Here is a 26,464-nt window from a genome sequence, read left to right on the forward strand (position 1 = left end):
AAAGCAACAGTAACTTTCTCTTCATCCCCCCACATAACTGAAGAATGATAAAACATGGAAATATTTCTGACACTTTCTGAGGTCTCCTTTACATGGACCTCCTCTCACCTGCATGGTAAATGACATATCTTGTAAACGTATATTGAGGAAGCAAAGTACATCACATTCCAGTAACAGATGCAATACAACTTTTGTCAAATGCCTTAGCTCTGACAATGTGGATGTTTAAGTGATTAGTAGATTCCTTAGCTCTCTAAGAAGTTCCTTTGCTGAATAAACATGTATTCCCTATTAATGGAATTTGCATCATGCCAAAAAGAAAAAAAATATTTAAAATAGCAATGAAGTACTGTTTTGTTGAGCTCAGATAAAAATGGTAGCAAACATACAAACGTTCTCCTGCTTCTTGTCTGGTTTTGCCTGGATCGTTTCTAATTTGGAACTAAAGAGCATTTCTCTTTTGCAGTGCCATTAGCTCCGCCCCAGAATTTGACCATTACCAACTACACTGCAGATTCTGTGTGGCTAAAATGGGATCCAAGCCCTCAGCCAAATGGTGTTATTATGAGATATAGTTTTAAGATTTATCAAAACAACACAAAAAAACTATTTTATCAGGTATGTTCATAATTAACAGTGTTTAAATTTTTTTGGCAGATACTTTTTTCATGTTTAAGAAACAAAATATGTGACAAATAATTTAACTGTCTGTTATGCTCCTAGAATTTTGAAGGTCCTCTAAATTTCTATTTGTTAAGACAGTTCACTTTCTCTCCCACCATGCCTGTAATTCCATTTTTAAAATTAGATAGAAAAAAATTGTTAGATTTTGATGTGCTTTGAACTTCTAGTATTTCATTAATGATGAGCTTTATTAATCTTCATATTTTGGTGTAAGTTTGATGTTAGAAAATGACAGAAGTTACTTGTTTTGTGGCTACTTTTGTTTGGCTATTTAGTATCTGCAGACTTTCAAGGTACAAAAAGAAAGACAGACATCCCTAGTTGCCTTGAAAAATGGTTAGAAACTGTTTAGAAGTTTGCATTTTTTTATTTTTGCAGAATAAGAATAACAATTCATTTTAACCAAAATAGATGTTATAAAATTATATACAAAAGCTGATCAAAGCATTTATATCAGCCTATATTTGGTTGCTTGGATGGCATCAAGAAATGCGCCGTGTGCTGTAATGGCAGCAAGCTGAGGCCTGGGTTGCATCTTGGGCTTAGAAACCATTATATGGAGTGAATTCTGTTCACCTAAGACACTTGTAGAAGCTGTAGGGAAAAGGCGTCACTGCAGTGAGCTCTGAGTTTGAGACATAGAATGTGGTGGGACTGTGAGGAGGTCCATTACTCCCAACTCCCTCAGCCGTACAGTCCTTATTGCAGCAACTTAGCATGCAAGGCAAGTGCTTGTGCTGTTGTTAAGCATATGAACTGTGGAAACTGGTCCCCATGGGGTGGCCTGCTGTGCTACCCCTTGAGCAGTTGGCTGTTATTCCTCCTTGTAGAATGAAGTGACATCATCCCCTCAATTTCTTCCATAATCCTTAGAAGAAAAGGAGTACAATGCATATGTGGAAGATCAACAGTGTTTTCTACAGCCAGTTGCCTCTGGAAAGACATTCTTTGAGTGCTTGTGGAGGCCACCAGAGATTATTCCCCACTGTCCATCTGAAGCAGACTCAAGTTCAACGAGATTACAGAAACTGGCTGGAGTGCTTGAATGCATTTGCTATGCTGTACATTTCTTCATGTTTTGTAATGTTATATGGGCAAGAAACTAGATTTAAGTTGTGACAGCAAGATAGGCAGAGCAGTTTATATAGAAATATTGTAGTTAGGCACCATCATGCTCTGGTGACTTGGATCCCACTAAATGTTCACCAGGTTTTCTTGCTGAAATTCAGCTTTTTCCCTGCTGCTATTATAGTCCTCTCAACAGTTGCACAAAATATGCCGTGCATCCTCTGTGAAAAACAGCTACCAGGAACTGAACTGTGTTTTTTAGCTTTTTTTTAAAGCTCTTCATCGCTCTGTTTGTCTGACTCAGGTGAAGTAAAAGAAATAAGAAGTTAAATGGGGTTAATCTGTTCGAACACTACTGTAATTATGTGACCATCCTTTGGCCTACCTTCCTCATAAACCACATTGAAAGAGGGAGAAGAAGGAAAGGAAGGGAAAAGGGGAAGGGAAGAGGGGAAGGGAAAAGGGGAAGGGAAGAGGGGAAGGGAAAAGGGGAAGGGAAAAGGGGAAGGGAAAAGGGGAAGGGAAAAGGGGAAGGGAAAAGGGGAAGGGAAAAGGGGAAGGGAAGGGAAGGGAAGGGAAGGGAAGGGAAGGGAAGGGAAGGGAAGGGAAGGGAAGGGAAGGGAAGGGAAGGGAAGGGAAAAGGGGAAGGAAAGGAAAGGAAAGGAAAGGAAAGGAAAGGAAAGGAAAGGAAAGGAAAGGAAAGGAAAGGAAAGGAAAGGAAAGGAAAGGAAAGGAAAGGAAAGGAAAGGAAAGGAAAGGAAAGGAAAGGAAAGGAAAGGAAAGGAAAGGAAAGGAAAGGAAAGAATTTGAGCCTGCATTTTTTGTTTGTTTGTTTTTGTTGAGCTCAGGGACTACTTCCACTAAAAGCTGCTCAAAGTAGAAGAGGCAAGACTATGACTCAAAATCTGTTCATTTCAGTGGTTTCAAGTTTACATAGATTGATTGTGTATTAATATTTTTTCCTTCCTTAAGAACATTTCAGGTTCAAGCCATGAGGCAAACCTTGTTGGATTAGAACCGTTCAGCCCCTATTTTATCAGTGTCTCTGCATTTACCAGGCTTGGGAATGGCAATCAGTTCAGCAATGCTGTCCAGTTTACAACTATGGAATCAGGTTAGAGATGACTTTTTCTAAGCTGCAGTTCTGTTTTTATATTTTTTCCTCATATGGCTGAAAAACAGTCTTCCTCTTCTCTCCAAAGAAAGTGTAACATAACACTATCTCATTTTCTTCTGCCCATGTAACACTAATTCACACTCCAATTGTATCGGATAGGCTGGGTTTGAAGTTTGGTGTCGGAAGTGTAGAATTAGAAATGTCCTCATCTGAAATGGGAGGCTTATATGGCTACTATAAGTCTTTTAATAGCATCACAGATAAAGGGAGGAAAATTAGATAGATATCAGTCTTCGCAGATCAAAGCAATAATTCAGATCCCTGTGAAAATAACTGAAACTTTAGCAGTATCAAAAGCAGGTGGACAAAAGATTGGCAAATGTCCTGGAAATGGTATTAAACAAATACAAATTTTTAACATTTTTTTATAGTTTATTTTAGGAAGGGAACCTAGCCACTAATTAAATATCCTGATTTGTTAGATCTTATTCTTCCTGGCAACTGGGGAGGACTATGCAGTATAGCTAGTTTAATTAATTAATTAATTATGTACAGTTTTGTCTTGTGCCTTCCACATGTCCTTTCAAGTTGCATGTTGTTTCAAAATGAAAGATTGTATCATGTGAAAGTGAATATTCAATGTTCATTAAAAAGAGCCCAGGAGCTCTGCAGGTTTGAGAAACTGGCCTTTGTGCAAAGTGGTAGCGCCTTTGCCCACTCAGAGCGATCCCCACGCTCATGTAGTCTAGAAGGTCTGACAGTGCCAGGGGACCAGCATGGGTCAGGTGATGTGTCTGACCTCCCAAATCCCAGGTTCCATTTTACTGGCAGCAAAGGAAGCATATTTTACACGGTTTTCTCAGATTTTATGTTCAGCTACCAGCAGCATTGTTTCCTTTCCCTCCAACCTAGATTTTAGGTAATTGCTTGATCAGTCCTCACTGAGTTCACCCAAGAATTCTGTCTCTAGTCTTTATTAAACATGCCAGTTATTATTTCTTCTGTAGATGCTGCTTTATATATATATATATATATATTTGGACTGGGAAAAGAAAAAGATAATTTTAAAGAGATTCATTTACCTCTGTGCAGTGATGACGAACATATTTCCCTCAATTTCTGGTACCCCACTAACAATCTGTTTATTGTTTTATGGATTCTGGGACATGTTTCAATAGATGAAGTAGGTTGCAGAACCCCTCACTATATATTAACTTTCTCTGAGCTGGTACAGCCAGCACTTTAGCCTTTTCTGAGACATTTTAATTTATTGTTCTTTTTAACCTGTTCACAGGTTAACTATCTGTTCACAGATAGTTTCTCTATTTTCGGCATTAGTATTTGCTACTTTTTATCAAATTTTTATGAGCATTTTAGAAAGTTTCTCCTGCTGGAACCAGCGAAGAGGTGGGGAACAATAAGGTAATAGCATTGATATGACAGCTCTGAAAGCTGCTCAATGACTTCTGGGCAGGTCATGCCCCTGCTGAAAGGACAGAGCTATGATATAGTGCCTAAAAGAAACAAAGCTAACATAAATAAGGAAATTCTGCTGCTGATACTGTCATGGAGTGTGTCTATGGGTTTCACACTACTGTGTATGTTTTATTACACTTTGATTAAAAAAATCATGGGGAAAATACGAACAGATGTGAAAATAAAATTAGAGCACACAACCAGGAAAAAGCCAGATATGTGGCCTCTATGTTTCAAGTATGAGAGTCTGTCATGTTCGTAGTAGTTGGAAATGAACCATCTAATGAGGGAAAAGACATATTCTTGTTTGGCCCTTGCTCTGAAGGATAGTTCTGCTTCTCTGACTATATTGTTCTGTGATTACCATTTTAATTGTTTGGAAATGTTAATCTTTGGTGCGCATGTATCTTTTAAGTACCAGATGCTGTCCGGAATGTTCATTGTCTTGCAACGAGTTGGCAGTCGATCCAAATGCAGTGGGACCCTCCTGCTTCATCCAATGGTGTAATTACTCATTATGTTATAACGGTCGAAGGAAATACTACAATTTTTTCAGCTTATGATACATTGCATACTTTCAGAAATCTGTCTTCCAATTTTACTTATCAATTCAAAATAAAAGCTGCAACATCTGCTGGTGAAGGTGAAGAACAGATATGCAATGCCAGTACGCTTCCAGAAAAAGGTAACAAATTATTCAAGTTAATTATTTTGTTTAATTTAAATTACGACTATGAAACAAGGAGACCTGAAATACCTATTTCAATTCAGAGAGCTAAATCCTTCTGTTGAAATTTTGTGCTGATAGTGGATGAGGAGAAACAGAGCTGCTTCTTTCTCCTGTTTCAGAATACATTTCTTAATAAGAATGCAATTATTTGCCATTTTAAAAAGCTCAGAGTACCTTTTTTCTGTGTTGAGAACAATACAGCTGCTCAGAATTTGTGTAATTAAGAAGCATTTAACTTCTTGAAGCAGACTTTCATCATAACTCTTGAGGAAAAGGATTTTTTAATAATGAAGAAAACTGTGAGCTAAATCCAGAGAAGAACATAGACAGGTTTTTTGGCATTGGAATCAAAAATTGCCACCCAAAATCCATCTTTCCTTCTCTCTTCATGTACACTGCAGACTTTACCTAATCCTTGCTGTGCTTTCATCCAGCACCTGAAACTTCCTTAGGCACTCAGAGATACAATTCTGTGCAAAATACAGTGTCACTGCTGTGTAAATAGCTATGTGTCCAGTTTCTGAACTGGACATGGAGAGGAGCCCAGTGCCCAGTCCAGGAAATACATGCCTGTTTCAGTTCTCTTCACCAGTTAGGGGCAATTTCTGCTCTCGGAGTTGTTTCTCTTGGCTTTTATGTCTTCAGTGTTAGTTTAGTATAAAAATAGAAAATAATGTTCAGCAAGTAGGATCCAGGGCAAGACTTCACCTTCCCACTGAGTTACAGGAGAAATTATTGCATTTGTTTCCTAATGCTATTTCTTCTTCAGTGAGCAAATTAATGCAGTGGAGTTGAGGGAGTCTTTTAATTCAGAACAGCTGGATCATTAGGAAACTTGGGGGTGAGATGGGGAGGGCACAACTGTATCTCCTGATGTTTAGGAACCAAACCTAACTTGCATAATACTTTAATTACTAAGTTATCAAATAACTGAAATGATGAGTGGCAGCATTCATTCACACATATATTTAAACTGAAAGAATGAGTTCTGCTCAGTTATGTTAGAAAAAACATAGAGTTGATGTCAGTGACAGGTTTTATGTTTTGGTTGATAAGTGGAGGGGGGTAGATCTAATATGCAGACTTGGATTGGACACCTAAACTTGAAGGAAATCAGAATTACCCTTATGCTTAGACTACCTGTTGGTAGATTCCTGAGCAGCATGAACCTCTTCAGGTTCAGACTTTGGATCTCTCCTAGTCAAAAAGCCTTAATGCCCCACTCTGAGCTTTGATTAAAACACTATTTAAACTTAGACTTGTGGATGTGTATGTCTGAATGAATCCAGGCTACGTCTGTGTCAGCAGGTGCACTTCTGCTGCCTTGGTTCCAGATCAAATGGCTGAGCTCCAAATGGGGATAAGCAGAGCAGCCCCTTGCAGGTGTAATGAAGTCAACATTGTGAGAATAGCCAGGGTTGTACTTTGATGACTGCCACTCCTTGTAATACCAACCATCCCACTAAAGTCTGACCCCATCCCCTATTTGAACAATAAGGTGGCACATTCATACTTGTTTCTGGTAAAAATGTCCTCTCTGGATTGGCTTCCTAATGAACAGCAGACCCCCTACAAATTCTGCCATTTTGAGATCCCTGTTGGTTCCCTCCAATCCAGCTCTTTGGTGAGCTGAAATTTCTCCCTGGGTCATCCACCCTATAGTTTCCTCAGAAAATTCTGTCCATCAGCAAGGTTCAAAATCCACTTCTGAAGGAAGCATTGTTTAAATATTAGAGGTGAGCATACTCATATCATACAGTGTTGGCTGTAAATACCATGGTGAGCTTGACTTCAGTGTTGAAGCTGGATGCGTGCGAGTGTGCACCTAAGTACACTTCTCAACTGCAGTCATAACTTTCCACCCTTTCTTTTAAATCAGGGCTTCTGAATAACCATCCCTGACTCAGAGCTGGAGTAAAACCAAAACTGAGGATGGATGTGCAGATAGGTGGGCTGATGCACAATTAAAACTGGACTTGTCCAAAACCCGAAGGTTTTGGAGATACTCTTATAGGAGACGTATTACCTTTTGGTACAGAGGAGACCAGGAGGCTTCCTTAGTACCTCACTTTTGGGAGGCTGGGGGAAAGGCTTCTATTAATAGTAGTGCTAAAGAAGCCTGGCACCTGGGAAACTTCATTGTTGGGATTTCTGATAAATTTGGGGTTGTCTATTAATTAGTGCTTGAGGAAAGCCTGGAGAAGCTGTGGATGTGTAATTAAGCCTGGGTTTGAGAGAGAGGCTGCTCATCTGTTGTGGTGTGTTACATGGAATTGTACTAGTAGGATTAAAAAAGAAAAAACACATACTTTATTTTCTGACAATATTTGGCTTGTGTCTCTTATCAGTGAGAGTTTTCCTAAGGCCTTATACCACAGTACATGTTTGTTGGTTTGGGGTTTTTTTTCCCGCATACGGTGCACAGACCCTTTCTCGCTGTTTTAGCACGGCATACATGTTGTTGCTTAGTCATATTTACAACAAACTAGTTATTATTAGGACATTTGCTTGAATTGTTTCGTGGTGACTAGGTACTAGGAATTGGAGATTAATGGTTGGGAATGGAAACAGTTTTATAGCTGTTGTCAGCTTCTTATTTATGGTGGTCTAAGATTAGTCACAGAATATGTAGCGAGCACTGAGTCACTGACAATGCATTTATTTCTGACATAAAGTGAAATCGGATTTGGCTCAGTGTCTCACTGCATAGTATTTGACCTTTACATTCTTAGCAAGATTATTTGCCTTTTTTTTTGAGGTAAATCTGTTCGTATCTGGGTACAATTAAACATGAATCACAAAGATTAAATTTATGAGGAGATTAGCAGTGTTTTTTGTCTAATCTAGCTCCACTGTCATGGTAAACTACTTCTGCTGGGCTGCAGTATGTTATAAAAATTGTCAGCTTTGTAGTGGTAATATTACTTTGTGTTTAAATATATTATACAGGGTATGAAAGATATTATAACAAGTGCATGTGCATAAATGAATTAGGATTTTATGACTGAATAGCTATCCTTAGGTTATTTTCAGGAAAACGCACATATTAAAATGAAATTTCATTAAGGTTGAGTGAGTTTTTAGAAGGAAGAAAGAGCCATATAATGGTAGGAAACTTCTCCAAAAGGCACACTAAAGCTGTGAAGATTCAGTTAACTCACAAGTCTAGGACCTGCGTAATATTCAGTTAAGAATAACAATAAAATTATTGAAAAGCCATTTGGGTGGTTCAAAGCATGAATAACCCAAAGAAAACTGCTGCTGTTTTCAATTTTTTTAAGCTAGATTTTTCTTCACAGGCTTTTTATTGTTCTCTGAAATTATTAGTCATATTGATTATAGTGTTAAGACACACACAGTATTTTTTCTCTCCTTGTTGCTGGTCCTACTTAATAGAATAACTGAGCACAGAATCTTGGAACAGGTTGAGGCCCCTATTGTATTGTGGTGTCAGTCCTTACCATTTGCTTTCTACTAAACAGAGATTCATTCATAACTTGCATTTATAAGAAATATGGTTAGGAATTTGTCCAGGAAACATTTTTTAATTTAATCTGTGCTTAATTTTGCTGGCCGATACTAACTTGTAGCTCTACACAGAAGTATGCATTGTACATCGAGGAGAGTAGTGCCCAAAAGGATTGGTAATGGGAAAGTTTCTTAGGTTTCTTGGTTTGGAGGTGGCAAATTTACACAATCTGTTGTTACTTGTCCACAAAATATCTTTACTCTGTGCAAAGGGGAACCTTTAAAGATTCTGTGTTTGTACCTCCAGGATGGAGGTGCCCATTGGAAAATGTGGGCCTTTTTTTTCACCCAGGCCCATGAGGGGCACAAAACACAGTGTGGCCTTAAAACCTTCTTCATGATCATGGAAATTCCTTTAACATGAATCCTTTTCATGGGACATGGCAGCTCATGGCAGCTCTGAGTTAGAGTTATTATACATTAATTTCCTCATTAACTTGTGAAGAGAACTACAGATGACCGTGATGGAAGATATATTTAAGTCCATACCCTAAAGCGGTCCTTATGGCCCCAAGCATGACATCCAGTGTAGTGTGCTGGCCTGATTACCTAAAGGAATAATCAACCTACTGCAGAGCCACATCTTCGGAAATGGTGTCCCCTGTCACTACTACACATAAGAACAGTGTGTTTCACATGTTCAGTCAATGCTGAAAGTTCGTATTTCCAAACTGTACTGAAGAAAAAGCATCCAAAAACTGCGGAGTGAATCATGACTAAGAATTTTTGAAATGCTTCTTTCCAAGATGACTAAAACTGATTTTTTTTTTACCAGATTTCTATTTTCTTAACCTAATGTGATTTTTTTTTTTTTAGATTTTCTGATCAGTTGGTGTGTTCAAACATCAGTTAATATGTTTGATGTTTATAGGCAATCTTCACTAGACAAATGCAATGATTACTTTGCTGCCAATGAAATTGCATTGATGTTATTTTTATAAGCAGGTAGATAAAAACAGAAGAATCATATAGTGTAGGATGAAAAAAATATTTTTTGAGGACTAGGTCAACTCTAGATTAATGTATAAGAAATGGTGGTGACATATATACAAAGATGACATTGAAAACATGTACAGGTCAAATGAATTGTTTGCTGATAAGTAGATGATGGTCCTGTTTTCAGAAAGCTGAGCATTCTTATTTAATTTCAGACTGGGATAATAACAGCTTTCCACTAGTTTTCTAAGTTTATGTTCAAGGTGTGCATTTCTCCTCAGATTTGTAGATTTGATTTTTCAGTGCTTAGATTTCATAGTCAGAGACTGAATTTTCTAATGTGCTGAAGACTAAGAGGCACAGTCCAAGGAGATTTTTTTTAAAAACATTTTCTCAACTGTGCAATTTCCTTTAAAGCATGTCTGATAGTATCAGTCCCAAGTCATGGGAAAAATTAGTCTACATTTTTTTCCATGTTTATGTTAGTAAAATAATTTGGAACCTATTTGTGATGTCCTTGTTCATACTGAGCAGGATTTTGTATCATGATGAGTCTCCTTGAAATTAGCAGTCTATACCAGAGTACTATTTAGTATGATAAGGAATATGAGCTTAACCCAAGGAACTCCTTTGGGTAACTAAGCTTTTAAAAATTAATACAGTTAATCAATATAGAATATTAATTTTCTTTTCAGATATCTCCATTTTCTGAAGACTCTTTTGTCGTGTGCCCACTGCTATCTGTTCTACTTTGTTCTTCATTTTCCTCCTATTGATGTTCTTAATACCACCCAACTGACTTCTAGGCTGCCGCTGTTCTTTTAATCCAAACTCCAGCTACAAGCAGCTGTTCTGTAGGCAGACTTTTTTTTATTAACTTCGTTAGGAACTATGCTATATCATATTACTGTCTTCTGTTCCTGACCCGCGCAGCTGTAGTCATTGCTTTCCACAGAAGACTTTATAGAAAGCCGTAACTTCTTTCTTTTCTCAGCAGATTTTTTTCGTGTGTGTCCTTTGCTGCCCTTAGGTTGTCTTTGCATTGTGAGTAAGATTTTTCTGCTGGGTATTTCTGTTGATTTAAACCAGATCCACTGGCACAGTTGATCTGAGACTTTGCACAGTCCTTGTAATATTTCTACCAGGAATTCCCTTTCATTTAGGTTCTCAAATAAATACTTGATCTCAGACCAGTCCACCAGCTTTGGAAGGGTAGATTAGCATGGCAACCGGATGAGCGCAAGGAACTGGAGCCAAGATCTGTGAAAGTAACTTCTATTTAGGTGCTTAGTTTCCTGTCAACTTCAGCGTGAGTTCAGGCACATAAATAGGTTTTAGGAGCTTGAAATCCCATGTGGTTCTGGCTTCAGGCACTTTTTGTTCGAGTTTGGCCATCATGTGAACAATGTTGGATGAACCTGAAAATACCTCATTCCTCCTCCAGTCCAGAAACTGAATTCACTGGCATTTCATGGCCAGCCTCTCTGCCAGCTCCCTGGCTGGCTTTCAGAAACTGAATTAAAAGCTATTAAATGGAAAATGATAGAGTACATTGCACCAAAAATTCCACATTTGAAAAACTCCCTACTCTCAGAGCTAGCTGAGTTGTAGCAAATGCAACAAAAGTCAATAGAGAATGGATGTCAGATATATGATGATGAGATGTAATGGGTCCTACTCATGATTCTTGGGAAATTTAAATATTGGATTAACACTAGAATATCAACCAGCTAATTGGAACAGAGTCCTAGACAATTAGTGTCCCACACCACCACAAACACAGCTTTTTTCTTGCCTTTTCTTTAAGTGCACCTTCCTGGAAAACAGGAAGAATAATAAAGTTCCTGTTAGGGACATATCAAAGCAGCAGTGTATAAGGGCAGACACATAAGTCTTCATTACAGTTCCAGTTTAATCTGAAAGAATAATTGATAAAGATGCAGTTTTTGCCTTTAATTGTTTTTGGTATGAACAGTGATCACTTCATCATAGTTGAGTCATGTTTGGAAAATTTAAACAAGCTGCATGATTACTCTAGGAAGCATGGAATGGTTTGTTCAAATAAGTACCATCTGTGGACAGAAAAAGTTGGGGGAATTTTAGTCATTCTTGAGGAATGGAAATCTGATTCTCCATGCTAGAGTAATTGTAATCCTCTTTGTATCTGTAACCCAATAGTGTATTTGTCTTGAAATTGTCTCATTGAACGCTGTCATCAAATGCACTGTGCCACTGGGTGTCACTGCTCCTCACAGTGGCCCTCAGAACAAAGCTCTTTGATTTGCTCCACATTCAGATCACATCTTTTCACTTGTTCTAATGAGAGATTACATTTGTATTTTATTTGTCTATGTTAGCAATGAGATGAAATGGACTTTTAAACTGACCAATGTTTAAGGCTCTGATTCCATTTTCAAGGTTTTTCTAGGCACTGGTGCAGAAAGTTTTCTTATGTCTTCTTTCAACTGACTTCATGGGTTAGAAATATGTTGTTTATATGAGTCTTAGTAAACTGGAAAAATAATGACATAAAATAGCAATAAAAGTTTTTGTATGAAAGGAGAAGTACTTGTCTGATCTGTCATTATAATACCTGTGAGTTTATCTTTCAAAATGGTGATTTTCGTGCAGTGTTACTCATCGGGATAATCACAGATACTTTCTTCAGCCTTTTGAGGGTAATATGGATGGGTTTCCTCTGTAGTCAGTGGGAAAAAGAACAGATGGAAAGAGAAACATCATTTTTCTGCCCTCAGTTCTTTCCCTTGCTCTCTGAGAGTTCTCTTTCCACCAAACACAAGGAGAGCTCATGGAGTTTTTATTAGACTTTTACTGGTCTTTGTGAGCGCACACAAATCACAGCCACTGTTATTTTTCTTGAATATAATTTCTAGTTCTGTGAAACCGCTGAGTGTCTTTTCCATCTTTACTGCAACATTGCAGTCTCTCAGGTTTTTTTGATGGCTTCATCCCTATTGAAACTGAGGGAGCAGGGTACTCTCCTTGAGAAGGGAAGCCCACCATGCTGGCTAGAACATGGGCAGTGCTCTTTCTGCCTGTGACTGGCCTCTTCAGCCTGTCTTGATTTGGATACAGATACTGTAGTTGTGCCAGCCATGGCTCTACCAAACGCACGTTTGAGCAAGTGAAGGTGTATTTTTCCACCTTCCTCCTGGCACCCAGGAAGCAGCCAGTTACTACCTACTTCATTCCAAGCCCCTGTTTCAGTATTTGATCCAGTCTTTCATTTAAATTGGAGTATAGTCCAATAATCATTTTCACCAGATGGAAGTTAGTAATGATAGACTAAGAGGCATTAGATCCAGTTGTTTCCATCACCATGTTGCATACTTCCACAATTTTATTCCAAACCTGCCAATGTTGGCTGTTCCTATTGCAACAAGAGTTCCTGGAGTCGCACGCCTGGGAAGGCGAGGTCACATTGCTTATCAAAAAAAGAGTAATCCCCTCTGACTGAGAAGGAGGAGAATTATATTTTCTTAAATTCTTTAAATTTTTATCTGTTCTGATGTCTTTGGAATTGCTGACTCTTATATTTTTTTAATTTCTGGAATATATAGCAGTGGGTCTTAAAAATACTTTAATTCAAATTCAGAGTGAGACTGGATGGTAGCTTTTATTTCACTCAAATAAATGTATGCATTTTATCCCAGATTTTACCATTATCATCATCATCATAATTGAGCGTGTAAGATTCATATTCTTTGCTGTATCTTAACAGATAATAATAGCTTGTATTACAACAGACTAGGGGACTTCTAAAGGAAAAATATAGGTTATTGAACACTTCTCTTCCTTGATTTTCCATTAACTAAAGGTCAAGCTAAGCCATTTCTTCTAATTTATACAAGCAGAAAATACAGTTTACAGAGCTAGTATGAAAACATTGCAGTTTTTATCTTTCTGAAAGTGGACAAACTGAGTATTACATCTCTAAAACTGTGATCAAGAAAAAAGGGTACTGCCTATTTTGCTTTTAGTTAGTATTTCCTGTGCTTCTCTCCATGCTAAGAACAGCAGAGCAGAACAACTTTAAATGTGATAGTAAGGAGTGTGATAGAAGTTGTCTGTAGTGAAGATTTTTTTCTTAGTTTGCTCTGTTTCTGTGTCTGCTTAGTGTGTAGCAGGGTGGGAGCACGTGGGGATATTGCATGCTGAGGTGTGTACGGGTGCGTGAGGGCTGAGCAGAAGGGCAAGGGAAGAGGCAAGGCACGGTTCCTGTGGCTGACCCCTCTCTGGCAGGTTCCAGCTGCTTTGGGCTCATTTGAAGTGATTTGAGTTTCCTAACCTTTTCATCGTCACAGCTTGGTTTGACTCAGAATTTACGTTTCATGTTAAATATTCTGAATTAATGGAGAGGCTTCAGCTTGTCATATATATTATGATTTTTTTATAAATGATTTGTTGCAGATGAAAGCAGAGATCAGATATTCTCACAAGGCTGAAGAAAAAACAGAGGGTTTTCTCTTTCTTGCCCAGTAACGTTGGTCTGGGATTCTTTTATTCTTTATGTAAGCCTTGGGGCTTCTTCGATTTCGGTTTGAGGATGTATCATATGTTTTTCTTTTACCAGCGATACTCCTTCCCCCAAAGACTCTAAAGCACTCTTTAAAGCTAAGTGCACAGAATGATTTCTGAGCTGATTTCTCTGCACAGTTTTTGCCACAGAGAGTATTAGTATTATCTTACAGAGTCTTAGAGATAATATTAGCTTACTGTATGACTATGTGATACAGCAAAAAACCATATGTTGCATCCAGCCTGCGAGAGCTGGGTTGGCTGAATAGAAATATGGATAAATGTATGTGCATGTGTGTATGTATATGTACATACATCCATATACTACTTCTGTTTCCATGCACATGAATATAATCTGTGTATACATGTACATATGTATGAACACACAGAAGCAAAGTTTGTTGGAAGTTTCTTCTTTTTTTTTTTTTTCCTTTGTATTGTCATATTATTTAGCTCTTTCAGTTGGCATTCTTTGACTTTGTTGTTTACTGAAGAGCTTGTAAAGCATTTCTATAAAGACAGACAAACATATTACATGTATTGATACATTCAGGAGGTGAAACAGGACACTTATGAAACCTCAAAGTCTTGCTTGAGGATTTCATATGTTGCCAAGAGAGAGGGAGACAAATGGGTGTTTCTGAGTGAGAGGTGAGAAATCCCAGTTAGCAACAGCAGTAAAAGATGCAATGGTAAGGCCAAAAATAACTTTGCTTGATGTTCCCATCCCCAGTTGAAACAGAGCCCCAAATGTAGCAACAGCAATATTACACCTCCCAAAGCTGCACCCTGCATGCCACACCTACAAGTATTTTTCTTTATTTCAAGAGCTATGGTAAGTACATGTATGCCACCCATATATGTATGGTGTGATTTACACCAAAGGAATTATTCCTTATTAACCATATGAAATTGAGTCCTGGTCTTTAGATTTGTTTATTAAAATATTTTTTCAACACTGGATAGAAGGGTTATAGTTGCAATCACTTTTCGTTCAAATGAAGATATCTTACAAGTGTTTTAATTTCTAGTTCCTAGTGCTCCCAGGGATATAGTTTTTTCCAACGTGCAATCAACAAGTGTGACCTTGAATTGGAGATCACCGAAATCTATCCTTGGCTACTTTCAAAACTACAAGATTACCACACAGCTACAGTCCATTGACTGCAGTGACTGGGAAACTAAGGATTGTATTGAATCTGAAATACATCAATATTTATATGAAAATGTTGTGGATGACCGAATAGAACAGACTGTGTATGGACTGAAAAAATACAGATGGTACAGATTCACAGTTGCTGCCAGTACGAATGTTGGTTATGGCAGTTCCTCACCTTGGATTTCTACGCAAACACTTCCTGGCTGTAAGTAAGGATGTTTACCAAGTGTCATAATGCTATAAAAATGTGACAGTAATCTAAATAAGCAAGAACACTTTGTAGAAGTTACTTCTTAACAGATCTACAATATTGGTGATGTTATTAAGCTTTTATTGCAACTCTTCACGTATGAAATATCATGGTATAAATCATGCTGTAGATATACATACTTGACATTACTTCAGATTTTAGTGCCTTTTGGATGTTCTGTTATATTTACTGCTTACCCAACAGCAATTTCATTCCTCAGCTCTACTCCACCTCTAGAATTGCTAAGTCTGAATTTTGGCTGCTTTGGATGGATACACCATTTTGAATCCATCTTCACATGTGGGGTGCGTCAATGAAAAGTAGTCCTTTTTTCATTCTTTGACTAAAGATCTCTTCTCTAATGTCAAAACACTTTCCTGAAATACTACTGTATGTTCCTGACAACAGAATTTAAGTAATAGTTTCAGAGGAATTCACATTTCTTTCCAAAACCATATCCACCTAAAGAATATATTACAAATCAAAGTAGCCATATAACACCAACAGGACTGTTGTGACACATATTAGGACTGTCATGCCTCAGCTGAGGATTTTGGTTTCCAAGTGAGAGAGGAGTTAGTTGTCACAGATAAGTCATCACTAGATATTTGAGAGAAGGGGACATGAAATATAAATTATTTAGGAAGTTGTCATGTTGACATATGACCTTCCCTCCAAGTCCATAGCCAACCTAGGTCAGAGCACATCTGAGATCCAGCCTCTGGCTTTTGTAGAACAACAGAACTGCCGTAAGTGGTCCAACTAAATCACAGCTGCTTCACTCATTTCCCCTTCCAAACTAATAATAATTGAGACAGCAAGGACTTACAGAGCTGCTTACCGAGGACTATTCAATAGTCCCCATACTTATTTTGTTCCATTCATGTTTTTACAACCACATGATGGGAATCCAGGTGGCTTTTATATAATGCTCCTCATAGTATCTGTGTACACTCTGTACAGTAATACAGCCATCTATACTTAAATACCTCACAATTCTTCTATTAGGTAAGGAAACATCGTCATCTTCAGATGCAGATGAGAAATTGCAATAGAGATATTTTTAGTCCCAAAGGTCAAATGAATTTGGACACTGTGATAGTGAACATCACAACAGCCCATTTTTCACATAAAGCACAGAAGCAGTCCTTTGGACTGAGAAGTACTGGAATCAGCTGCAGGGTCATTCTCATGCGCATTTACTTTCTTTGTCCAGTGGTTCTTATGGGGATGCTATGCCTGGTAAATTAATGTAATATGTTAAATGAAAGTGAAAAAAAAAATCAGATGAGCTGACTATAAAACACACTGCCATGGGGTCAAGGAAGCATGGGCACTGTCCCGGATGTCATGGTCAGGTGCTGGTCTTTTTTTCCTGGAGTAATAACAATCAGCTGAGGAGGAAAAGTAAAATAACATGATGTGTCACAGCTGGGCGGCCACCTGACATCAGCCTGCTTCAGCAGCACTGAGAGCCTCCCTGAGCAGTGGTGGATCTTCAGTAAGGGCACGTCTCTCGCTACCTGACCTCATACTTTCCAAAGACCAGTCTTCAGAAGTATTATTAAACAGATTAAAAAACCTCAGTTCCCCTTCTCCCTTTTTTTTTTTTTCTTTTTCTTTCCAAAGGGTCCTACCAGTAGCAGGGAAGAGAAATTCAGGATGCACAGAACAGATCCAGTACTCTGGGCAGCCGTGCAGTGTGTATCTATCCAGAGAACAGGTGTCGATCCCCCTCTCCTCTCCCTCATGAACAGGGCCAAGCATCCTCTGGATTAGCCTGCTGGTCCACAGCCAGTATACATGGTCTGTTAGGGCTTAAGGGTGCTTAGCTGCTATGTAGAATAGGCTGGGTACTTAGCCCATAAAATCAATAGGAGTTGTGTTTACAGATTTCAGGGCAGGAGTCAGCCACTGTTGCTGATTTTCAAGAAATGCCTCTGTGAGACATTACTACTGCCAAAGGGAAAGTTACCTTAGTTGTGAAATAATAGTAAAATTATTTTATTCAGAAATAATTGGTTCTCAGAAAATTTTGGGGTTTTTGACCCTAAAGAACATGCTATCGTTATTATATTCAGGAAAGGACTGCATTTAAGCTGAAAACTGTTAGACTCAGTTCCTGGAATAGAAAGAGATGAAACTTCAACAAAAGCAAAAATTACATTACAGAAACCCTGAATATTCTCTACATTTAGAAGTGCTGAGTATTCTACTGTTGTGGTAAAGCAGATATATATAACAGTTCTGAATATCTAGTTATTCAGGTGAGAATCTTAGCTATTTCAGTTGTTCATTGTGAAGGTAAATTCGAAGTTACAGGAATTCTTTTCCATATTCTTTAACTCATTTGTAAGTTTCAAATAAAAAATAACGGTTGCACTCTGTAATGAAAGTGGTTATAGGGTTAGTCTGTGGAAAATGGTACAAGTTGTTCAGTACAGTCCAGTTCTCACATCACACAGATAAACTATTCGGGCTTCTGTCTTGCAGATTATTCTCACAGGAATTGTCCTACTGCCTCATAAAGTAGTTTGATGGCACTGTTATTGCTTAGTTGATGGATTACCCAAGAGCCAAACGTACTCTGCAAGATGAAATATTCTCAACATAAGCTGGATTTACATAGTTACTGGTACAGAAGATCATAGAGCTGTATCTCAGTAAGGGAAAGGACAAGAAATATTTTCCATAGTTGAGTAAACTTTGTTCCCTCACACCTGCACTTACTCAAAGCTTCATGTTTACATTCATAAGGAGAATAAGATTGGCTAAACTTGTGCTTTCTAAGAGAAAAATCACTTTGGAGGGTCAATGTTAGGTGGAAAATGAATGGCAGTGAGATCACTGACCTTGTTTTGGATCTCGTACGGTTACACATTGCAATGCTTTTTGGTGAACTGCCAAGGCTCCTAATGCCAGGATATACAGAGGTATAAAGAAAAATCCCAGATGTTCAAATGTCCCAGGAAGGCTAGAACATGGATGCATGGGGCAGAGGGTTATGCTTCTCTTTTCAGCACCTTCTTTCCCAACCCGTGCCAATACCCTGCTGTTTGGTATACTTCAAGGAATGCTTCTATATGGTGAAAAGCAATGAGATTGCATCTCTTGTTTTATGCCTTTCTTCTGGCAGATTTTGCCTGAGGGAACTTGGGTTTCTTTGTTCCTTTCATTCTCTTAGAACAAAATGTTGGAAAGTAAATGTGGCCTAATATAAGATAGGAATGTTTAAATACGGGCAAAAGTAACCTAGGTGATTCTGAAATGAAATGAAATAACTGAACCTCACACTTAGTTTTTGTTGGGAAAAATTAAAAAGGGCTCGTCTTAACCAAACTAGCAAGCACGAATTTCTGTTAGAAGACTGGAGTATTCAGTCTTATTTTTAAGGATTATGCTAAATGATGGGCTATCCAGACTTATCTTCAATCTAACACACTTAACTGCTGCCTTAGCATCAGGACACAGATGGATGGGAAAGATGACCCTGACCTCCATAAGACCCACATTCCTGTGCAAGGATAGAACCATGATAATCAGGAAATGATGGTTATTAGTTACAGAAAATGCATTATTGTGAAAACCAGGAGAAAAGTGCTTATGAGAGGAAGTGATTGGATTATGGGGGAATGAGAGAATAAGACTAGGTCATTTCTACTGAGTAAATTGCTGTGATTTATAAGGGAAAGGGTATAGTGATATCATGGCCTCGTATTGACTAGATTCATTTCACAAACAAACCTAAATCAGAATATGGCAGTTACCCTCTGAAGCAAACACGGTTTTTAAAAAGATGGTTTTTGTAAGACATGAGAGATGTTAGACACATTTAATTTTCTAGTTTTCCTTCTAACCATACAGGTTATTTCAGAAAAAAATTCCTAAATTTCAGTATCATTCAGTTAATGTCTGATATTGTAATTTTCATGATGAAACTAAACCAGATAGGAACACTTAGATGTATTTTAGCTGTTTTAAATATAGCATACTCAATTAGATTTTTCCTGCAAAGATGTAAAAATGTATCAAATATAAACTGCATGTGGAAATTATACATATAGATTCTTCAGGTTGGATAATTTGTGGAATAGATTATGCTTTAAAATTATTTTGCAGCATCATTCTCTGATGCATAAACCTGAATTGGCTTCTGAAAAAAGAAATATTGAGAGATTAACTGCTCTATTCATGCTATAAAAAGTAATGCAAAATTGTCTTCGGAAACTTGATTGGTTTGGAAACTAAGACTGGAGAAACTATGTACATAATTTTATACTGTTTTTCAGAAATTTCAGCTGGTGATAAAGGTAATACCACTGCTATAGTTACTGAAAGCATTGTTCACACTAAAAGACGCTGTTTGAGCAAAAAGTCTGACACACATTACCTGCAAAATAAGCTTAATTTGTGCTAATTCTAGCTTTTAGGGAACATGTTTGCCCTTTTATTTTGCTCTGTTTGTTCTAGCACCCCACTTGACAGGCAGCCTTCTCTGAGCAGTCTCCTCCGTCACCACTCCCATGCACTTTTGCAGTTCTTTCAGTTATGCTCCTCCTTCAGTTGTTCCATGCTACTCAGTATTTTGGGGGACTGCTTCCAATGGTTGAATTTGATTCCGACTACAAAGTGTAGTGTATTCCTGCTAATCCCAGCACAGCAGTATACCTCCTATATCCAACACTTTAAACCCTTCATAGCATTGTATTATCTCCCAAATCTTCCTGTTTCATTCTGAAACCGTGATGCAAAATTTTATTACTTCTCCTCATTAATCTTTCACACATAATTTCAATAGCTACGTACCTCCTTCCATGCTTTTTTTTTTTCCTTTTCCTAAACGGTTTTCTACCTGAAAAACTAAGTAGCCTTATATACACTCCAATTTTCCTCATTAAGCCCTCTTACCTAATGATTAATGGTGAAAAAAATACATACTCATGCATTAATCATGTTTGAGAGAAGAGACTGCATCTTCTTATTAGGATAGATGCAATCACTTCTATTGTGTTTTATAACAGACTTTTAAAAGGTATGTGTTAATCATAGGTGAATTGTTTTGTGGTAGCTTTAAAAATAAAAGCCAGATTCTGGAAAAATGTACAAATCTGTTGTTGCTTCTATAGCAGGCTGTTTACTGATATGTACCATAGCTGTCTTTTTTTTTGTGCTGGCCAAAAAAAGCAACAAAAAAAAGACACTATGGAGCCAAGTTCTGACATTATCTACAAATCAGTTGTCCCTTCTATTCCAAATTTTATTTTCCTGATATTTACCACAGTTGTTATGAAAAAGTAAAAACCACTTACTGCAAATTGCTGTGTCGTTATCATGATTTCATGAATTTATTATTCATGAATAATAACTAGGTTAATTAATGTATCACCTTCACAAAAGGAAATTTTAGGAAAATACCAGTTATTATGTGGACATTCTTGCCCACTTACAATTCCTGTCACTTTTGTATGTGTGTGTGTTTTCCAGAGTTTCTCAACATATTGAGTAAGTTGAATTAAACTATGAAATATTGTTCTGTATTAAACTCTTTGTATTATACTAGTACCTTCCAAGATTGCTGGAAAAATTTTCTAGCATGCAGAAGACCTTGTATTTTCACAATTTCTTGTTCCTTGAATGATTTTTTTTTGTTTTACATAAATTGATAGATTTTGCTTGCCTATTTGTCTAAATAGTTGTATATATATTTTGCTTATGCCATGTAAAATACGTACAAAACAACTTGTAATTAAAAAAACCCTATAATTTCAATTTAAGATAAAGTTGTAGGCAGTTCATACTCTAGAAAAGTTGTAGTTATTGCAACGAAATATGTGTTTCTAAATCCCACTTCATGCTTTATATATGAGAAAGGGAAAATATTGCAATTATGTAAGCAGTGTATAATGGTAAATGTGTGAAAAAGGTGTGTGGGGGGGGTTCAATTTGAAAAATATCTCTACTGGTCAGTAAAATTACTGGATTATTTGTTGTGAATTTCTTAGGCCATGATTCACATACATATTTTTTTCTACAGCTCCAGATGGTCCTCCAGAAAATGTGACTGTTTTAGCTACATCTCCTCACAGTATTAATATCAGCTGGAGTGAACCTCTCATCATTACTGGACCAACATGCTACCTCATAGACATTACCTCAGTAAGGCAACTCTGGTTTATTGTTGGTAGTAATACAAAAGTTTGGTGATATAAATACCATAGCACATGTTCTTATAGAAATTACAGGACAGACATAAACTGGATTGAAAAACAATATGACTGTGTCTATTTCCACATAAACTCCACACAAGAATTAATTGCAGATTTATAAATTTCTTAATGGGAGATAAATTAATTACTTGTTATTAAAAAAATGTGTGCTAATAAGAGGTCTTGAAGAAAAAAACTATATCTATAAACGTATACAGGAAAACAGTAGCTGAGCTTTGCAGAGGTGTACGTGCCTCCTTCTAACAATAATGATGCTGTTTACCAGTAAAAATAATAATGAGCTTTTTCTTCAGGCAAAGAAAAGTTCACTGTCAAGATTTTACAAACCAGGGTAGAAGACCTGGCAAAAGGAAGTGACTTGTACAAAGTTACAGGGCACATCAGAGGCCAAACTTCAAACTCAAACTAGATTTCCCACTTTCCACTTGGTGCTCTGTCTATCAGATTGGCTGTATTTTGTTATCACAACAATAATACTTCTTTTTCCTTGATCTTTATAGGTAAAAAAGGCTGACATGAGTGAAAAGCTCTAGTAGCCTTTCTCTTTTCATCTCCTACTAGCCTTTTAATACTCCTTAAAACAACCTTTAATAAACCTCATTTCCTGCCCTCTGGCAAGATATGAAACTTTCTATGTTCGAGCACATGAGAAGTTTTAAGTAGGATATAAATTCCCTGTTCTTCCAGAAACTGTACAGGCAGGTCTATCAGTGAAAATTGGAAGCAGTTTACAAGACTATACCCAGGAAAACTTGTTGTTTGCAGGTTTAAAAGCCTGAATCAATCTGTTAAATAATTTCAAAATAAAAAATTAAGACTACTTCAAACTATTTAAAGGCTATAAATAGAAAGTTATTTTAATTTTCTGAGCAACGAGTAAGAGTATTATGTATATATTTTCAATATTTCTGAATCAGTCGTAAGAATTACAGATATGCTTAAAAAATGAATGCTGAGATTTCTATGCAACAAAAATTTCTAAGGAGATCAGTAAAAAATGACAAATATTTGTAAGCTCCTCAGTAAAGTTACAAGAGAGAGTAATGGGTAGTCCTGCTATTTTCTTGTCCTCTAACTTCATTGTACAATATGAAGAGTACAATCCATTCAGTTCTGAACACAACACAGAATTACTATGACAGGCTGAAGTATACACAATAACAGGGAATACTAACAGGGAACGAGTGGCTCCTTGGCCTGTTGGGTAGGCTGATGGAAACTACATAACAGTTTTTATTTCTCCTTTACTGAAGTTAGAGAAGACTTTTGCCTCATGAAAAATTCTTGTCGCTTTTGACTAAACAGCACTGTAGTGCATCAACAGAAAAAATAATTTTAATGCTTTTGATAAAACTTCCAAATTCAGTTTTCAAAGCTTGATAGTTTGTGTGTGTGTGATATTTAATCAATTTGTATTTAAACAATTTCTCCTCTGTCTGATAATCCCTAAAGCATAAACAGGGTGTCATCTGATTCTACACTATGAAAATGACATAAATTACCAATATAAGTTATAGTAAAATTCATGAAGTAAGTTGAACTATGGAGAGTTTCATCTGAGCCTGTCAGCATTTGGAAGTAGCTTAAAAAGCTGTTTTAAATATTCAGTTTGGAGGGCTTTGATTTTGCTTTTTTTAGAAAGTGTTTTGTTGTGTTGGGGTTTTTTGTTTGTTTGGCGTTTTTGGTTTTGGTTTTCAATATATTTCCAATATATATCTGGCTTTATATTCAGGGATTCCTTGTAATCAAATGTTGCCCATCTAATGATCAGTAACTACAGGTGTCAGCTCTGTAGATAATCATCTTAGTAGACAAATGTATTCCTTCTTAAAGGCAAATAAAGCTGTCACAATCTTTTTTCAGTGAAAATTTGAGTATATATTTTATTGTCCCAGTGGGAAGATTTTTATGAAGACTCCAAATACCACAAACTTCCTGTACATGTAACTTTACTCATTTTAGTTCTCAACTGAGTATCTTTAAGAATGACATAAAAATAGGCTCACAGAAGATAATTATTTCAGATTTCTACTCTGTGATGTCTTTATTTTTTAAAGGCAGTAATTAGTGCTCATTAGTGAATGTATTAGAGTTCTGTTAAAATTTCTAGGATGTTCCTTGTACCTTTATAGTTCAGAAAAAACTAAAAAGTACTCCCTCATTATTATTCCTTCAAGTCATATTTTAGTTTGTCTTGGTTCCTGCTACAATTAGTAGTCCTGTATGAAATATCACTGAAAATGAGTAAGGAAGATGGAACCGAACCATTAAACTTTGGGAAGAATTGAAGTAATTTTAATGATATAGAACTGTGATTGTATTTTAGCTCTTGTATAAATATTTATGTGCCAGATTTTTGATAGTCAGATAGGAAAAACTGTTTCAACTCTTGATGGCTATCCCAGGAAATGAATGTCTGTTTAGTCCATCAGAAAGTTTAGTTCAGGTTAATTCTCAGTGGGGATAGATGCATATCTGTCAAATAAAAGGTATGCTTGAACTATTCTAATGTTTTAGCAGCTGCATTTAATACAGATTTCATCCAGTGGGAAAACTACTGTACAGCTACCTAATCCTCTTTTCAAATTACACACTGGAGAAACAATAATGAAAACATCATTAACTGAGGTAGTGGGAATAGACATTAAAAGAATTTTGTAAATGATACCTGATTGAACACGAGAAAAGCTGCCGCTTTTTTCATTTTTCTCCTTTTTTAAGTGAATATTGTAAGTTATTAGTTGGATATAAAGCTCAACACTGTAGATTTTTCTACAGAACTACAGATTATTTGAGATGTCCCAAGACATCCAGACCACAGCCTGCTCTGACACAGAAACCAGTGTATCTAAAGTCTTCTTCACAAATGATTCATTATTTTTTTATTAAAAATGTCCAGTGCTGAAAGTTGCTCAGCAACCCTCAATAGATTGTTGTATTTTTTCACTAAACTTATAGTCATAGTTTTAGTTATATATTTAAGTATTGAAGTTTTTGTAATTTTTAATTCTAATATGTCTTTTTTTGATGCAAATAAAATTTCTATTCATGTTTTTATGAACACTGGAAACAAAGGATTATCTTCAATTTAGTTCTGTGCTTTTTATATATAGAAGTTTTGTCTGTCACCATTCTTCATTTTCTAGATTGAACCCAAATTATTTCTGCTTTCCAGCTTTTCTAGTGAGAGAATTACTCCCTCCTCACTGTCTTCTATTAATATAAGTTCTTCTATTAATATATACCAAGAGGAATGGCACTTTCTTCAATCTTATTAACATTATATATGGCTGCTTACTTTTCATTTGCTTCTTTTATTCCTAACCATTTTCTGCTGTATAGATGCTCATCTTCCAGATCTCTGCCTCATTTAATTACCATTTCAGGTCACTACAGCTCCCCTGGCGCAGTGAATACCAATCAGTTTATGTTTGCTTGATGGAAGGCAGTGCCAAGCAAACAGCCCATTTCCTTCACCTCATCCTACGTGAGGTGCTAAAGATACAACACATGGGTGAGGAATGGAGTGCACGCCCCTGTGCAGATTTCTTGTCTTGGTAGCTGGAGACTTCTTGTGAAATGGTTAGAAAACTGGAAAGATAAAAGTCAAAAAGGTGTTTAAATAATAATATCCTGCTTTGAGCTGTTTCAAGTCTTGTAATGATTTTTCTTTTATTATTATTTTGCAGGTAGATAGTGATAATTATAAAGCTCAGTTTCTGAAGACAAATGATGAGGGTAAAGTCTTAGAAATTTCTGATTTAAAAGCATTTACAAGGTATTCTGTAGTAATCATTGCCTTTACGGGGGATGTTACTGCTGCACTCCTTGAAGGCAAGGCTAGTTCTCCAGTTATTGTCTCCACTTTTGAAGCAGGTTTGTATTTTTCTCTACTTTTTATGGACCAAACTTTACAATTTTTCTTTCATCTGACAAATAAATGACAATTTTGAACACATGGTGCACTTTTTAATGAAGATTTGCCCTCACAATATTTTTACTTTAATATTTAAAAGACGTCAGTCAATGAGAAAGTGATGGTGATAATAAATACTAATATTTACCTTTAGTAATGCAGAGATCATAACTTGTTTCATGTAAAATATGAATGTATGGAACACAGCCATCTAGATTACTTCTGTAGTCAATGAAGAGAGGTCCTATATATATTATCATGTATATGTAAGATACCTGTCTGAGAAAGGGATGATTCTCACCTGTGGCGGTGCCTGTTTTCTGTAAGAGACTATTGAAAACCCTAGATGACATCCTTGGTCTTGATGCAAAATTCAAACATAAAAATCAAGTGAAGTGAATCCTACCATTTATAAATGGTACCTGTATTGACCTGAGAAGACAATCTGTACATTCTCAGTGGAAGAAGGTTGCTAGTGAAGGCCCACAGAGAACTGTGCTTGTCACCTCTTCCACAGATTTACAACAATCTGGAGAATGAAGTAGATACTGAGGTGACAAAGGATTCTGACGATATTAAGTTATTCAGATAAATAAAAGTGAGAGATGAGAGTGAGGACATGTGCAAGGACCTTGTGATACCAAGAGGCTACATTACAAAAGAGTAGATACTATTTGCTTAGGAAAATATAAGCATGGGAAAGATATAGTCCAAGCTTTACATACACAGTGCCTGGTTATGTTGTGTCTACTGTCTTTGCTGGTTTTGAATTGTTCACTAAGGACAGTTAAACAGACAAACCAAACAGCAAAAAATTTTTCTGAAAATATATTG

General features: G+C 36.8%; 1 protein-coding gene across 6 annotated transcripts in view; it reads left to right on the top strand.

The window, feature by feature from the left end:
* The window catches only part of PTPRQ (protein tyrosine phosphatase receptor type Q), a 131,271-nt gene that overhangs the window by 68,036 nt on the left and 36,771 nt on the right, over positions 1-26,464 (top strand). For all 6 annotated transcript variants that reach the window (XM_071799539.1, XM_071799542.1, XM_071799547.1 and 3 more), the window contains 6 exons: positions 467-618; positions 2,725-2,866; positions 4,761-5,030; positions 15,110-15,442; positions 21,522-21,643; positions 25,404-25,590. In XM_071799539.1, coding sequence (XP_071655640.1) covers positions 467-618; positions 2,725-2,866; positions 4,761-5,030; positions 15,110-15,442; positions 21,522-21,643; positions 25,404-25,590 — 1,206 coding nt within the window. The remainder of the gene's footprint in view (positions 1-466; positions 619-2,724; positions 2,867-4,760; positions 5,031-15,109; positions 15,443-21,521; positions 21,644-25,403; positions 25,591-26,464) is intronic.

The sequence above is a fragment of the Patagioenas fasciata genome, chromosome 1 (genome assembly GCF_037038585.1).
Source record: "Patagioenas fasciata isolate bPatFas1 chromosome 1, bPatFas1.hap1, whole genome shotgun sequence".
Taxonomy (NCBI): Eukaryota; Metazoa; Chordata; class Aves; order Columbiformes; family Columbidae; genus Patagioenas; species Patagioenas fasciata.